The sequence below is a fragment of the Amborella trichopoda genome, chromosome 2, assembly GCF_054954075.1.
Source record: "Amborella trichopoda isolate Santa Cruz 75 chromosome 2, AtrichopodaSantaCruz75HAP2 v2.0, whole genome shotgun sequence".
Classification (NCBI taxonomy): domain Eukaryota; kingdom Viridiplantae; phylum Streptophyta; class Magnoliopsida; order Amborellales; family Amborellaceae; genus Amborella; species Amborella trichopoda.
In genome coordinates, this window is record NC_142337.1 from 4,406,746 (window position 1) to 4,424,099 (window position 17,354).

Consider the following 17,354-nt stretch of genomic DNA (forward strand, 5'->3'; position numbering starts at 1 on the left):
CACTGTTTTTGAAGCTTTAAACTTTATAAATAAAAATAAAAATATATTTTAAGGCTATCGCAAAGATTTCCAAAACTACATTTCTTGACACTATTAAAAGTAGGCTCTAATTTGATTGTTTAGGGCCTAGCCTCTACACAAACCACACCCTCAGAAAAATGTCTTGCACTTCTGTCTTTTGGTTCTGGAATCCTCTAGACTAAAGGGCGTATTGGATCACTCATGTACTAGGGGTGGCAACGGGTCGGGTCCTGCTGGACCCAGACCCAGACCCAAATAGTATTAGAGTCCAGGTTTGGATCTGGACCCGACTTTTTGGGTCCAAAAGATGGAATCATATCCAGATTAAAGGTCGGTCTACTTGTTGGGTCTTGGGTTTGGTCGGTTCTATTGCCACCCTATGACTGTAATATTTTATTTTTTGCATTTCTTTACCATCATATACCCCTATTATTAGCAACATTTATATTATTGCCCAATATTTACGAATACCCACATATATTGACATTCTTTATTGTTTTACGTAATAATTGGAAATTCTTAAAAAACAAACGTATTGGCAATATTTATGAATACTCACATATACTCATATTATTCGAGTTGGGTTCCGGTCAACCCGAACCTAGGTTTTGGACTCGGACCCGACCTGTCGGGTCCAAAATTTGGATCGATACTTGAACCTGAGGTCGGTCCAGCTATCAATTCCATTGCACTCCTACCTGTACTACTTTTATTCTTAGAAAACTAGTATTTTTCTATGGTCAATCTTTCTTTTTAATTATGAGACCCTGTCTCACCTATTTAAATGTGTCCCCTCTCCAAAATTTATTTTATAGATAGATTTTGGATATGAAATTTTAAAGATTGAAAATCTAAACCATGATAACTATGGATCCAAAAAATAAATAAATTTTTAAAAATATAAAATGAGATTTTTTATAATATAATTTTAACACCTTTAGTTTTGAATCTGGGTGGAGCCACTATTTGTTTATGACCGTTTGCAAGATGGATGATGACGGTGTCAGGGAACGCAATTGTAGAAGTGCATCCCCTAATGCACCGATTACTTTCCTTCAATATTGAAGGAGGTTTGAGGGCAGCTTGGATTCCCGCCTTTGTTGATGTCGAAATATGGTTCTCACATAGGGGTGCTTCAATGGGTGGCGTATCAGCTTAGGCATAATTTCAATAATGTGTGGCAAAATGCTACCAATCAGTTTATCAGGATCATAATAGCTATCATCTACATAATAGCTATCGAATAGATGAGGGATTTGGTTTAGTAAAAACCGGTGAAGCAGATAGATTATATTTTAAAAAATTGAAAAAAAATATAGATATAATAGTTTAAAAATATTAAATATATCACAAGAATTGTTTAACTTTGTTTATCTATTCAAACCATTTAAATCGGCTGATTTGACTGGCCAAATAGGTCAAACATTGGTTTTAATTAGTTTTCTATCAAACTTAATTTTTACTTTGGACTAGACCGACTATGACATTGGTCAGTGGTTTGGTATTAATAATATGCTATCGATAGTGAAATTTTGTCGACGGTGGAAGAGAACATCTCTGCCTCCATTAGCAAAAATGTTTTTTATTTTATTTTAAATGTTCTTATTTTCATGACCGACTTGTAAAAATATGAAAAACAAATCTAATATGGCTACCGGGATGTCCAAATGAGTCCTTATAACCACTCGCATATATTTCCAAGACCCTTATAGTAAAAAATTAATAGTTACCAATTAATAGAATTCTAGATCAAATAAAACGATTTGTACTTTCTATTCTAGGATATAAGGCCCTAAATAAAAAAAAAGAAAAGAAAATTTCGTATAGAACCCTAATTCCTTATATTATTTCATGGTAGACGCTCTTCCAGTTTTTCTTTCAAAGAGCATAAGGAAACCTTTAAAAATTTCACCATACCTCCTTATTTATTATCTTCCTATTTTATTGACTTTTGATCATAAAATTAACTTCACGAAATATTTTTATACCATTTCAACTCAAAAACTTTTTTAATGGATGAAAACGAAAAAAGAGGGTTAAAAACGTTTTTGAGTTGAAATGGTATAAATAGATTTGTTGGGACTAATTTTTATTGTCAAAAGTCAATAAAAGAGAGAGATAAGAGATGAGGAGGTGCCATAAAATCTTAAAGGTTTTTTTATGCCACTTAAAAGAAAAATAAAAAGAAGATCTACCATGAAATAATATGAAAAATTAAAGCTCTATATAAAAAATTTTCTAAAAAAAAAGTTTACAACAAAAATAAAAGAAGATATTTCATATTTGCCTTTTAGTGGGTTTTGTCCGGGCACCTTTTGGAGTGTCGTTTCTTCAACATAAAGTGGAAATGAGGTCATTTTTTGTGTGACATGGCTAAAGGAGAGATTATAAGTCAAGATAACGCTTGACTTTTGTTGGAACAGAAAAGATATTTTATTTTGATGTGCGTAGAATGTCTATTAACTCCTTCGAGTAAAACCCCCTTATAATTAATTTTAGGACCTAAAATTTTGAAGATATAATTTATCAACCGATGATTAACTCCAATTAAAAAAAAAAATCCCAATTGTACCAAATATGCATTTGAAAAAGATAATGGCTCAAGATTAATAGAGACCATCTAAGTTTTAAATGCCAAGATCTCTGTGATAGAAAACTCAAATTCAAATTTTCTTTTTCTTGAGAATAATCTAGTAATTTTTGTGGTTCTCAAAATTTAGAATTGAAAAAAAACTCTCCCAAATAAGTCTTATGACCAAGGGAGTGAAAGTAACCAAAAATTGATATTAACAATGGGGCAAGCTTTTTTTGCTTCCCCTAAAACATAGAAGTTTTATCCTCCCCCTTATCCAACCATCCATTTTGAATGGATGACTAAGATTGCCCTAATCACAATATCACATCTCTACACTATTTTATTTTTAATTTTTTCTATGAACTATTTTGACACCAAATTTTGGACGTCCATTCCTCTATTAAAACTCGCACTAGCAAAAAATTTTTAAAAAATATTTTCAATAAAATAAAATGACCAAAATACCCCTAAAAACTTCAAGGGGTATTTTGGGCATTATATTTTATCGAAAACATATTTTTAATATTTTTTTATAGGTGCACCCTAATGAGAAGATGACACGTACCAAATTTCATATTCATACAATTTGTATAAAAAAACTAAAAATAAAATACTTTAAGAGATTGGATCTAAGATCAAACGGTGAGTGACTCTCTTGATAAAAATTGGACTGCTGGATAGTAAGGGGGGGATAGAACTTCTACGCTGTAGGGGAAGCATAGAAACCTTTCCCTTGAAAGACGTCATGAAGAGAAGGATCCATGACGCTATCTGTGTTAGTACTTAGTGAGTCAAACGTGTGCCTAGGTTGTTCAAAGATATGGGACTGTAATTATAGTGAATATGTTTTTCAATAGTTTGACACATGAATATGGAGCACCAAATATTACATGAGATTGTATACAATGAAACCATTTACTTTTGACAGAAGGTAGTCATAATTTCTTACAACCATTTGATGTGAAATTTGATAGCTTGGATGTGTCACAAAGTTCAAAATTTTGTTTCTTGAAGTTTGAGCTTGGTCAATAGAATAATTGCATCCATCTAAGCTCACCACTTCGGACTTTGGTAAGAAGTGAGAAGACAATTTTAAAGCCACTTAAAAAGGAAATTGGGAAATTAGTGAATTTGGACCTTCAAGGTCCTAATTAAAGCCTCCTCAAAATAACGCCAACGCGGGATCTTGAAGATCCTGTGTCCTTTTGACAATACTTGGTTTCGAATTATGAGAGTCAAAAACAATAGTAAAGAAAAACTTGATCTCATTTCTTCATGGTCCGAAGTCCATTTTTTTTATTCTTTCAATCATGAAGTTTCGAATTGACTCGTCGTACTTTCATGAAGGTCAGATGTACTCAGCCTAAAAGTCATAGTAACTCTAAGAGTGGGCATTTTGAAAAAAACTTAAAAAAAAGGAAAAAAAAAGCTAGGAATGTAACTTGCAGAAATTCAAAAATTATAATAACAAATATGATTAAAAAATTATAATAACAAATATTTTGGGAGAATGAGCAGAAATTCCTCTAAAATTTATCCTCCATAAAGTGATCGATGTATGTATCTTGAATGACCACGTAGTTTGTGCTCTCAATTGATATCGCCTTCCTTGCTCTCAAATTGAATGACACCATACACCCTTCCTTTGTTGTACACGATATCATTCTCTTTCTCTCTTTTGTGGAACAACATATTATTGTTGGATTACGAGAGAAGAGATGGATTTCTAAATTCCCAGGATTAGGGGCAATGTCGTGAGACTGAAGATCGTAGAGTACAGGGTTTTCCAAAATAATGAGAATTTACGCTTCTTTGTGTGTGCGTCTCTCCGTGGCTATGAAAGGCCTAGTTATAGAAAATGGAGGAGACTGTTCTCCAACGTTCGACTTTCTCCTTAAAACTATGAGAAACGTGACCTATAATCTTGGGATGTAGGTGGTTATTTACTAGTTGTTAGATAACGACACTATTTTAGTGATAAACATAATCTTTAAGATAAGGAGAGAAATGTTTGAGGGCTTATGGCCACCCATACATGCCAACATTCTCCCACTTGGCCATGATGACCAGATATATTGAAATAATATCACTTAGTTATCTAACATTTATGAGTATATCCTTGTCATGTGGCTTTTCACGCTAGTGCGGTTATACATCTTATAACAACAAATATCTAAAGTCATGTCATGAGTTTTTTACGGTAATACGATTTTTCCTCTCATGACCAAGACATCAAAGAAAAATACATCATTTGGGAGTTCTTGTCTTAAATATTTTGAAGTCCCATCAAAGCTACATGCTTTTATAAAATTTTTGTATTCAATCCCTTTGTTAAAGGGTCTGCAATCATATCTGAATATGACAAATAACTTACAATTATTTCATTTTTTTCAATAATATTATACATGTAATGATAATCAATTTCAATGTGTTTACCCTTGGAACTATAAGCTCCATTTCTAATTGATGAAATAACAGCTTGATTATCACAAAATTTTTTAACATGTTCGTCGGCTATATCCAGCTTCAAATAATTTATGAAGCGTTTAATCCATACAGCATAAGTTGTAGCAATGCTACAAGTAATATACTCGGCTTTCACAGTATACCAAGCTACACAACCTTGTTTCCTGCTAGACCAAGAAACACATCCACTTCCAAAGAGGAATACAAATCCTAGGTTGATTTTCTATCATCTGCGTTTCATGTAAAATTTGCATCAAAGTACCCAGTATCCTCTAAGTTGTCAGCTTGGAAGCACAACTTGTAATTTTTAGTTTTCTGAATATATCTGAGTATCCTTTTTACGGCTTGCCAATGAGCTATCCCAGGTTTACTTTGAATTCTACATACAAGACTATATGCATGACTCAAATCAAGTCTAGTGCACGACATGTCATAATTTATGTAAACTACAACTTGAGCATATGGAATTCTTTCTTGTCACTATCATTTAATGAACAACTTTTTTTTTACAATTTTAAGCCTTTACAAACTGATATATCTATGGGCTTGCAATTTTTCATCTTAAATCTATTTAAAATACTTTCTAAATAATTTTCTTGAGATAAATATATAAGTCTTCAATTTCTATCTCTTGTTATCTTAATGCCCAGTACATATGAGGCTACTCCCATATCTTTCATCTCAAAGTGGAAACTTAGCCATGATTTGATATGGTTAATCATGCCAATATCATTACCGGCTATCAAAATATCATCCACATATAGTGATAATATAACAAAATTGCTCCCACTATTCCAGACATATACACAATGGTTTAACCTATGGCTATATAACCAATTTCAGTGATTGCATTGTAAAAAGTAAAATACCATTGCCTAGAAGATTGTTTTAGACTATATAAATATTTCTTAAGTTTATATACTTTGTCTACTTGGCTTTTTATTATATATCATTCTGGTTGTTTAATGTATATATCTCCCTTTAATTCTCCATTTAAGAAAGCTGTTTTGACATCAATCTGAAATAATTCTAAATCATAATATACAACTAATGCTATGATGATTCTATTAGATGAAAATTTTGCTACAGGAGAATAAGTCTCTACATAATCTATACCCTCCATTTGGGTAAATCTTTTAGCTACCAATTTAGCTTTATATTTATCAATGGATCCATTTACATTAAGCTTTTTCTTTATAACTCATTTGCAAATGATGACTTTTCTATCTTTAGGGAGGTCAACTAACTCTCAAACTTAATTTTTTTTAATAGAACCAAGTTCATCATTCATGACTTGTGTTTATTCAGTTCAATCATGTGAACTAATAGCATTATTGTAGCTTCGAGGTTCATCTATCGTATTCTCACTCATTGAAAAATAATTACTTCATTCATAAATACATAAAATTCTTCTAAAGTTGTAAGTGAAGCTCTAGTTCTTTTAGATTTGTCAATAATTCATATGGGGTCAAGTCTATAGATTTAGTTGGGACACGATTAATAATATACATTGCAGTATTGAGAGCCCAAAAAAGAGCTGATAAATTTTTATGGCTTATCATGGACCTAACCATGTCCATTAGAGTTCTATTTCTCTTTTTAGCTACATCATTTTGTTGTGGTGTATAGGGCACGATTGTTTGGTGAATTATACCATGCTCCTTACAAAATTCAGTAAACAAGGTGGAGCAATATTTACCTCATCTATCTATTCAAAGAATTTTAATATGCTTACCTAACTGATTTTCTATCTCAGTTTTATATCATTTAAATGTTTCTAAAGCATCTGATATTTTATTAATTAGGTTTACATATCCATAACATGAATAATCATCTATAAATATTATAAAATATTCCATACCTCTATGTGTTTTTACATTTAATGGGTCACATATATCAGAGTGAACTATACTAAGTAGTTCACTAGACCTTTTCCCTTTAGAGAAATACTTCTTAGTTAATTTACCAGAAATACATGGTTCACATGTTTTGAACACAATTTCTCCTAAATTGGGGAGTAAGCCTCTTTTAACCATTTGATTCATTTTATCTTTATTGATATGTCTTAATCTTAAGTGTCATAAATATGAATCATCTATACAAGTAAAAGCATCAAAAGATGCATCAGAATAACTAGAAAAATATGAACTTTCATTAATATTCAATCGGTACAAATTGTCAACTTTAGTACCATACACCAATGCTCTAGAATGCTTCCCAATGGTGACCCGACTAGACCTGAACCTTATTTTATATCCCTTGTCGTCTAGCCCAGGGATAGAAATCAAATTGCGCCTTATATTGGACTCGTACAATGTATTAGTCAATAAGAGATTTGTTAATCTTGGTAAACACAACTTGAAAGTACCAATACCTAGTACATCGCATAAGTGTCATTTCCCATGTAAATCCACTGGTTACCGGTTTCAATCTCCTTCAATTCTGTGAATCCATCTTTGGTCCTTGAGACATGTCGAGTGGAGGCTGAATCGACCCACTAATTTCTCAGGTCATGGTCGACAACTATTGATTTTAAGATTACGCAGATCAAGTCATTTCTTTTATTTTGATTATTTAGAACATTGTTGTTATTCTAGTTCCTATTTTTATTTTTCAGTTTAGGATAATTAAACTTGATGTGCCCAATTTCCTTACATAAAAACAAGTCTTCTCAACTTTATTATTTTGATTATTAAAATTTCTCCCATTTCCCTTATACTTATTATTATTTTGATTATTGAACGGTTTCTTGGGAATCTAAGAAGATGAACTTTGGCAAAGTAGAGCTCATTTGACTTCTTTCTTATTCTTCTCTCAGCTTCAATATTGAGATGCATGAGAAGATTTAACATGGTTATCCCTTGTGTAGAATGGTTCAATATAATTACAACAGACTCCCAAGATGGTGAGATACTGTTAAGGACAATGAACACTTACATGCGATTGGCGATTGGATTCCCAGCTACAACAGGGTAATTTTGTGAGCACTGTCATTTTATTAACATGCTCGGTCACTGTGTCAATTTCTTTTATTATGCAAGAATCATATTTTTCTAACAACAATTGCACATGGGTCTCAGAAGTGGTCATATACTTTTCAAATAGGGCACCCATCATACTTTGAGCTAGTGTGAACTGTAATGACTCTAATTAAATCATCTTCCATGAAGCTTAACATTTTAGTCCTAGCTACTTTATCATCTTCTAACCATTTGTCAAGTCACATTTTGGGTTGACCATTGGCGTTAGGCTCTAAAACTAGTGGTTTTGTATCTATGGAAGAAAGAAGGATGCAAGCCAACTGACTTTCAACAGTTATGTGTCTCTTTGTCTCTCTCTCTCTCTAATTACAACAACAGTTATGTGTCTCTCTCTAAAAATATCAAGAGTTTTGACTCTCTAAAATTTCAGCAATAGCTCTATCTTTCTCTCTAAAATAAAAGACAAAAGATCTCTTGACATTGAGCAAAAGTATGATGTAAAAAACAACAACAAAATTATGCACTGCTGATTGGATAAATTCTGCACTACTGACGAACTTTTAGTTGCATTATGCTTTTTACATCTTGCAGTCAGTTTTACAAAAATTAGAGAATTCTTGAGGTTGCGAGATGGAGATATTCAAAATCAAACAACGAAGTTCACTGAAATTTCAGTGAATTTCACCGATATTCACTGAATTGGAGACAAAGAGTAAATTGTGAGGCAAAACAAAAAAAGCGGTTTCAACAATTGAACCCAAATAATGAGGAAAAAAGATTTTTTTTCTTTTATCTTTATTTAGAGCAAAGATAGTAGAGTTTTGGATTGGTTCAAAGTTTTTCTTTCTCCTTTCAATACTGATGCTTTTTTAAAAGCGATAAGTAGATAATATTTGAGAGACAAAATAGGATAAGGAGATAATATCTTAAAAATGGATAAGCAAAGAATATCTTAAAAAAATGATAAGCAAAACAGAGCGGAGAATATCTTAAAGAGAGAATAATGTTTCTTTGAGAAACAAGTTCACCTATTGGGTTTTTTAAAAAAAAGCTCAACAGAAGAAAGACTCATGAAAGAGAAAAGGAGAACGAAGTTAAAAAAAAATTCAGATTATTAAAAATTTATAGCAAGATATACATGAACGGCAAAACACAATATCAAAGTTATTGTAAATTAAACTCAGAAAAAATAACATATAAAACACCAATAAAAACGAACGATAGATCCTGAGACTGTAGGTTATGAGCCCACCATGCTTTTACAATGTTGCTCTGATACCAATGTTGGATTACGAGGGAAGAGATGGATCCCTAAATTCCCAGTATTAGGGGCAGTGTCGTGAGACTGAGGATTGCATAATGGAGGGTTTTCCAGAACAATGATAACTCAAGCTTCTCTATGTGTGTCTCTCTATGGCCATAATAGACCTAGTTATAAAGGATGGAGGACGCAGTTATCTAACGTTCGGCTTTGTCTTTAAAACTTTGAAAAACATGGCTCTGTAATCTTGGGATATGAGTGGTTATTTTTTACCCGTTAAATAACGACACTTTCTCTCTTTAAGAAACGTCTCTATTTTAGTGATAAACATAGACTTTAAGATAAGAAAATAAATATTTGAGGCCCCATGGCCACCCATACGTACCAACAATTCTAGCATATCCTCCCCCCCTCTCTCTCTCTCTCTCCTTTATTGCATAACATATTCCAACATATCCTCTCTCTCTCTCTCTCATGTGGCCTACTTTGTTGCATAGTATAGTCCTGATTCCTGAATATGTACATTCTAGCATATTCTCTCTCTCTCTTTCACACGTGGCTTATATTGCATTGACCAAGGTCAACGATAAAAAAAAAATTTCTCGAACTTTATGATACATCCAAGCTATCAAATTTCACATATGATGGTAATAAATAATTATGACCTCCTTGTATGAAAGATAAATGATCTCATTATGTTAGATTGCTCACATTATAAAATATTTTATAATTGTACTCAACAAATTTTGAACACTTTTATATCATTGTTTTGTACATTGAGTATTTGTTTAAGGGTGTGGTTACTATAAAGTTGTAACTATAAACAATCCAATCAAGGCGTACCACCTAATTTTATTATAACATGTAATTTTGGAATAATTTTTTTTAGGATTATTTGAAAATCTATTTTTATATCTAGTTATAAAATTTTAAACTCCAAAAATGGTTAAAATCAAGTAGATCTAGATCTATAAACATATGAAAACCTTCAAAATTGACGATCTAAAGAATGTGTTACGATATGCACTATTTTTTAGGCTCAAAATATTTTTTTTTTCTCATATTTCTACGAGATGATCAATTACAAGGTTTTTTAACATTAAAACAACCTTTTCCAATACACTTTTGAGGTGCATCTGTAATTCTATATTTTAAGGTTGTAACCTTATATAAACTTTTTCTAAAGGGTGCAATGGGCATACGAATGCATCTGTAGCTGTAGAGGTAAGGTGCACCTTCAAATTTTATCATGATATATAATTTTGATGTAAAATGTTCTTAGGATTATCTCAAAATCTATTTTTATATTTAATTATAAAATTTTAAATTTAAAAAATGGTTAAAATCAAGTAGATCTATAAACATATGAAAATCTTGAAAATGGACTTTGTAGATAATATGTTGTAAAATGCATTATTTCTGAGACTTAAAATCTTTTTTATTTTTCATGGTCATACATCTCGATGTCGAGATGATCAATTAAAGGGTTTTTCAACATTAAAACTACCTTTTTCGATATATTTTTGAGGTGCATCCATAGTTTTACATTATAAGGTTGCATCCTTATATAAAAATTTTCCTTTTCTAAATGTATTTTTTTGTTATTAAGAGGGGTGATATCATCCATATGGAGGTGTGAGATCACTGACATAGAGCACATTAATGACATCTAATGCTCAATGTGGGTGATATCATACGTCATGTAGATGATGTCACACTCATCATAATTACCAAAAATACCATTACTAAACAAATATTATATTACAAAACAAGGGCATATAAAGGTCCAAATTTTGTTGAATACAACAACCCAGATTCAAGTTGGGTTCAATCTAAAGGCCACGACTTCATTTTGTATTTGAATTTTCATTTTTTTTTTCTACAAATCCAAATTATTTGAAATTTTGAGTGTCTATTTTTAAAAAATAGGAGAATCTAATAAAATATAAAAAAATTTATTCAAAAAATATAAATTAAACCATAATACCCTTGAAACTTTGTGGGGGTATTTGATCAACTTATATTTTATGAATTATTTTTTACATATTTTTATTAGGTACGTCTTGATGAGAACAATGAACGCCTAAAATTTCAAATGATTTTTATTTATATAAAAAAATAAAAATTCAAATACAAAATTAGATTATAACCGTTAAAACGGCCTAGATTGTTGACTGACATTGTAGCTGTCAGCCTGTAGGTTGATAACTTTTGGTGGTAGCAAATTGTGTCTATGCTTTTTGCTAATCTGTGTGAATTGTACTTAATACTTTCATCGAATATGAGTCTGCTCGAGTTTAGGCAGAAAGTATGCAACCAAAAACTTTACAACTGATAATCTACAATGTATCGCCAATGAAAACCAATATGGGAAAAGGCCATATTGGAGTTGTTTCTAGGGAAACTCATCTCCGGCACACGAAAGGGAAATTAGCCGAGGTTCATGAGGCTTCTGAAATTTCATAAGCCAACCAAATCTTTTTGCTTCGATTCCGCGCAAAAGTTTGCTCAGCCTTTTGGAATCCTAAAGGTATAAGGAATTCTTTGTTTCGTTCGGGCACACTTTAGTGCCGAACCGGTAACCAAGCTTCTGGAATCCAGAAGCTAGTCCGACACACTTTTGTGCTGAATTGAAGAAAATAAATACAGTCCGGCACACTTTTGTGCCGAATTGAAGAAAATAAATACATTCCGACATACTTTTGTACCAGACCGGCTTCTGGAATGCTTATAAATTCCAAAAGCCTGGTAAGTGTGCCGGATCGAAGCATTTTGATTCGGCATAAACACGTGCTAGTCCGGTAACAAGGCTTTTGGAATTCTAGAAGCCAAATTATGGTCCAACACCCTTTTGTGCCAGACAGGCTTTTGGCTTATGGGCTCCAAAAGTTGGTGATTGGTTCGGCACACTTTTGTGCCAGACCGAGTGTGTAGGATCGAAACAATGGATTTCGGTCCGGCACGAACGAGTGCCAGACAGGCAACAAGGCTTCTGGAACTTCAAAAGCCAGACAAGGGTTCGACACTCTTTTGTGCTGGACCGCATTGCTTGTTTCGGTCCGGCACGAAAGTGTGCCAGACCGATCACTAGGCTCTGGAAACCAAAAGCCGGTCCGACACACTTTTGTGCCGAACCACATTATTCGGTCCGACAAACTTTGTGTCGAACCGGCTTGTAGAGCTTCTAAAAATACAAGTGGCTGGTGATCGGTTCAACACAAAAGTGTGTCAAACTCCATTTTTGCTTCTAATGATAGATCCAACACAAGTTTATGCAGGACCACATTTTGCTCCGGGATATATGCCATATGTGACGGAAAAGTGATGGTGTGTACTTGAAAGGGCAATTTTGTCTTGAAAAAAAACCTTTTTTGAAAAAAGCAAAAAAAAAAAAAAAGCCATGCCTAGATTAAAAGTGTGATATGAAAAGTATTGAGAGAAAAAATATGTGCAAAGTTGATTCCAATAATTTTCCTTTATTCCACCCACCCCTCTCTCTCATCTTGTATCAAGCTTACATTCTCTCTCCCTCTCAAATACGCAAAGAGTTATTACCGGCCTCCTATCTTCCAAACATGAATACTAATGTTCAAAATCAAGGGTAAATATGTGGGCGTGTTAACAAATCAGACTGAGAAAACCTACAAAATCAACGGTGATGCAAAGATCTTATATATATATATATATATGGACTTTAACGTCCGTCCAAAATTGCATTTGCTTTCAGGGAGCAATATTGTCAAAACTTGAAAACGAGGGAGAGGCATCGAAGAGCCGCGTGCAAGACCAAAACTTCACATTCATTCTTATCCATTCTTAAAAACCAGGAAACTCTTTTGACTGGTCTATTCAACATCATATTGTTTGAGTCAAGGGCCCCAATCGTTCTAGTGGATTTTGTAGAATAAGAGGACCTAGCTTTGGTTGAAAAAGGTTTGTTTTTTTTATTTTTTGAATTGCAGCACAAGAAGCCTTTTGCTTTGTTGAAAAAAAAAGTTACAATCATTTTTACTCATCAGATATTAAATTAAAAGGTTAGAAGTGTTATGTTTTTTGACATACTCGGGAAAAAAAAAATCCCTAGTTTGTTTGTGGTCAATGGCATACTCCGGAAAGCTTGAATTTAAATGCAACGGCTAGGGGCGATTGTGGCCTATTTGATTCTAACAGTATAATTGACCTTAATTTGGCAAATATTTCTGATTATATACATCACTAAACATGCATGGAACTCCAAAACTCACACGTGCACATTATATAAATAGGGTATTTCATATAAATATTATTTTAAAAAGGGGCCAAGTACTACCTCCTCCAAACATTTATTCTTAAAACATTTTACTAATCCACATGGTTCCAACATAGTTGGCTTGTGGGTGGCGGGGAGTCGAAACCTTTATTGTCATACACTGAGGGCTATAAAAAGCCCTAAAGTGCTCAAGGGCAAAAGATAACCCTATAGTTAGTCCCTGAAGGGCAAGTAAAGGTGCTAGATGGATCATCCTTAGGGTAGCTATAAGCATCAGGGCACCTATCCTTGAAGAACCTAGAGTAGTTGGTGGGGCCGCAATTGTTTGCAGCCGATCCAGTGCAACAATATTGGTCACTCTTAAACACTGTGCATGCACTCCGGCACCCACCTGGGGATCGTAGCTCGTTAGGACACTGGCTATTGATGTCGACAGTGCATGGAATACGCCTGCATTTTCCGGTGCTACTCGTGACTGTAGGTTCAAATACCATAGGGATATTGAAACCATCGACCAGAGATATATCAAAGAAGTCCAAGTTGCTAAATTGGTTTAGAGCATATTCTGCAAGAGTTGCAGGAACAGCTCCGTAGCCCTTGCACTCGAGGACACCACCGCAGTCTCCAGTCTGGCAAGATCCACGGCCACTGGCATCGAAATTGCATCCAGTGCGGCCCCAGATCCTAGCTTGGGTGGTTCCAGGGGCCACATTGAAGGTCCAGGATCCTCCCCTGTCAAGACGGCGGCCACCTCCAGGCCTAGCAGCCGCCCAAACAATGAAGGAGCATTGGTTTCTGACCTCAAAGGTGGCCCCCATAGTGGCCACCAAGAGGCCATTTAGGGCGGCTAAGAGGAGGAGAAAAGAATGCATAGAGCTTGCCATTGGCCAAAACTTAGCACAAAGGTTGAATGCAAATGCTTAGAATGTTGCTTTGGCGATAGTATAGTGGGGGGTATTTATAGTTTTTAGGAGTTGGTGTCCCATGGGGTGTCTCTTGACCTTGGGTCAAACAAGAAGTGGTTGCGAAATTACTTGGGAGATAAAATTTGGGGGAACACTTTAGTTGAATTGAAAATTCGGTTACTTTTGAATTTTTTTTTTTTTTTGAACGTTGAAAATCGTGTACGTATAGAATAACCAAATAAGAATGTACACTAGGGACAATAGAAAGGTAAATTAGTAAATAGTAACTTCACTCTTTTAGTCGCACTTAATTTCTTGTGCACTTTTGTCTTTTGGTTCTCGAATCCTCTAGACTAAACCGCCTAAAAGAACTCACCAAAAAAAAAAAAAAGGGGCGTATATGAGGTTAATGGCCAAAAAAAAAAAAAAAACTACAGTTTGTTGAAATAGACTCCCCACCTTTCTATAGAATATTGATGGACTCTGAGGTGACTCAGAAGGCACATAGATTTATATGAAAAAATCATGATTGTTTATTCTATTCTTACCGACGTAATCCGTGTAGTTCTTAGAAAACTGGTCTTTTCTATTGTCAATCATTCCTTTTAATTGAAGGACTCACCCATTCAAATAAGACTTCTCTCTATAATTTATTTTAAAAATGAATTTTGGATCTAAAATTTTAAAGATTGAAAATCTAAATCATGATAACTATGAATTCGAAAAAATAAAAAACGAGATTTTTTTTAGCGTATAGTTTTAACACCCTTAGTTTTGAATGGAGCCTCCGTTTGTTGACATCCATTTACACGATGGATGTCGAGTGCGTCCGGGGATTCAATTGTTGAAGTGCGTCTCCTAACGCACCTTGCGGGTAATTTGGATTCCCACCTTTTTTTGATGTGGGAATAAGCTTCTCCCGTAGTGGTGCCTGAATGGTGGTGTTCTAGCTTAGTATTACGCCATTCAAGGGCACAATTTTAGGAATGTACTTCATATATTGGCAAAATACTATCACTCAGGGTTTGGTCTAGTCAAAATCGGTCTAACTATTGGTTAAAGCGGTTAGATCATAATTTTAAAAAAAATAAAAAAAATAGATATAAAAATATAAAATGTACACATAATTTTCTCCAAATTCATCAATCTGGTCAAACAAGTTAAATCGATTGATTTGACGGGCTAAAACTTGTCAAAAATTAGTTGTAGTTTATTTTTAAATACACCTAATTTTTATTTCGGACTAGACCGGCCAGAACATTGGTCAGCAATCTGATTGTGCAGATCACCGTTCAGTCTTGTCTCTATAATATAATAACGATCGTGAAATTTTGTTGACAATGTAAGAGAACATCTTTTCCTCCATTAGCAAAAATGACTTTTTTAAACGTTCTTATTTTCGTGACTCTTAAAAATAAGGAAAAAAAAAAAAAAAATACGATTCTAATATAGCTGCTAGGGCGTCCAAATGGTTCCTTAACCACTTGTATATAGCGAGGCCTTTATGGTAAAAAAATTAAGGAAAAAAGATTATATAAGCTATCAACCTTATTAGGCTGACCTAAAAAACCCACTAGTGAAGGTTATTCTTATATTATAAAACCCTTAAATCAATCATCTAGACCTCAATATTCATACACATGAAAAAAATGAGATTTCTAATCCTAAGAATAGTTTATCTTCTAACATATTATATTGACCATCCATTTTCAATATTTTTAAACATTTATTGATCTGCTTGATTGTCACTATTTTTAGAATTTTAAATTTCATAATTGGGAACAACATTAGACTTTTATATCATCGTAAAGCTTTACAGTACCAAAACTATATTTTCGGCACAGTTTTGAGGGTACACCTTACTTCAATCGTATAAGGTTAACACCTTAAACAAACCTCACCCAAATATTAATAGAATGCTTGACCAAATAAAACGATTCATATTTTCTATTCTAGGGTTTAAGGCCCTACGAAACAGAAAAAAAGAAATAAAAGAAGATTATTTGTATTTGCCTTTACCGTATTTTTGGTCCAAGCACGTTTTCGAATAGTGTGTCTTCTCTTCAACATAAAATGAACAGGAGGGAGGTTTCTCCTAGAAAATTAGGTCATTTTTGTGTGACTTGGCTTAAGGAGAGATTGTAAGTCAAGATAATGCTTGACTTTTTAGCAGCCACTTAAAATGAACAGGAGGGAGGTTTCTCTTAGAAAATTAGGTCATTTTTGTGTGACTTGGCTTTAAGGAGAGTTTGTAAGTCAAGATAAGGCCTGACTTTTTGGTCGCCAATTTTTCGTGATGCCCCATGACAGCAGATACGTTTGTCAAGAAGCGGATAACTCTATGTGCTACTACAGTTTGGAGTTTGGTGTGTTGAACCATTAGATTTCATTTTATTGTTTTTAACTTAAGATTTGACTCGATTGTCTAATGATAGGACTATAACTTGTATATTCTCTATTTTTATTTAATGAAAAATAGGTAGGAGGCTTTCTCCCCCAACTAACTTACCCAAAAAAATGACGCCAAATGATGTTTTACTTCCATAAAAGTAGAATGTTTATTTACTCTCTTGGGAAAAACCCCACTTGTAATTACTTTTAGAACCTAAAATTTTGGGGATGTAATCTCTCAACCCATATATTAAAGTCAATTAAAAAAAAAATTGTAGTTGTTCCTTTTATGTACTTGAAAAAATATAATGTCTCAAAATTGAATAGGAACCATCTAATTTTTAAACGGTGAAATCTATATATATATATATATATATATATATATATATATATATATATTGGGTAATTAAATATTTAGGCAAGATCAGGTCACTCTCATGAGACCTCACCATAGGGTTCCGCAATACTACCGTCAAGATCAAGCCACTCTCATGATATCTATATG

General features: G+C 33.5%; 1 protein-coding gene across 1 annotated transcript; it reads right to left on the bottom strand.

Moving 5' to 3' along the window:
- Positions 1-13,557: 13,557 nt before the first annotated feature.
- Positions 13,558-14,479, bottom strand: LOC18443038 (thaumatin-like protein 1). The gene has a single exon (XM_006853242.3). It carries the CDS (start codon positions 14,435-14,437, stop codon positions 13,742-13,744), a length of 696 nt encoding a protein of 231 aa, XP_006853304.1. The 5' UTR covers positions 14,438-14,479; the 3' UTR covers positions 13,558-13,741.
- Between the last annotated feature and the right edge of the window lie 2,875 nt (positions 14,480-17,354).

What these genes read in the sequence shown, in the direction of transcription:
- LOC18443038 (XM_006853242.3), bottom strand. Translation starts at nt 14,437, where the DNA reads ATGGCAAGCTCTATGCATTCTTTTCTCCTCCTCTTAGCCGCCCTAAAT.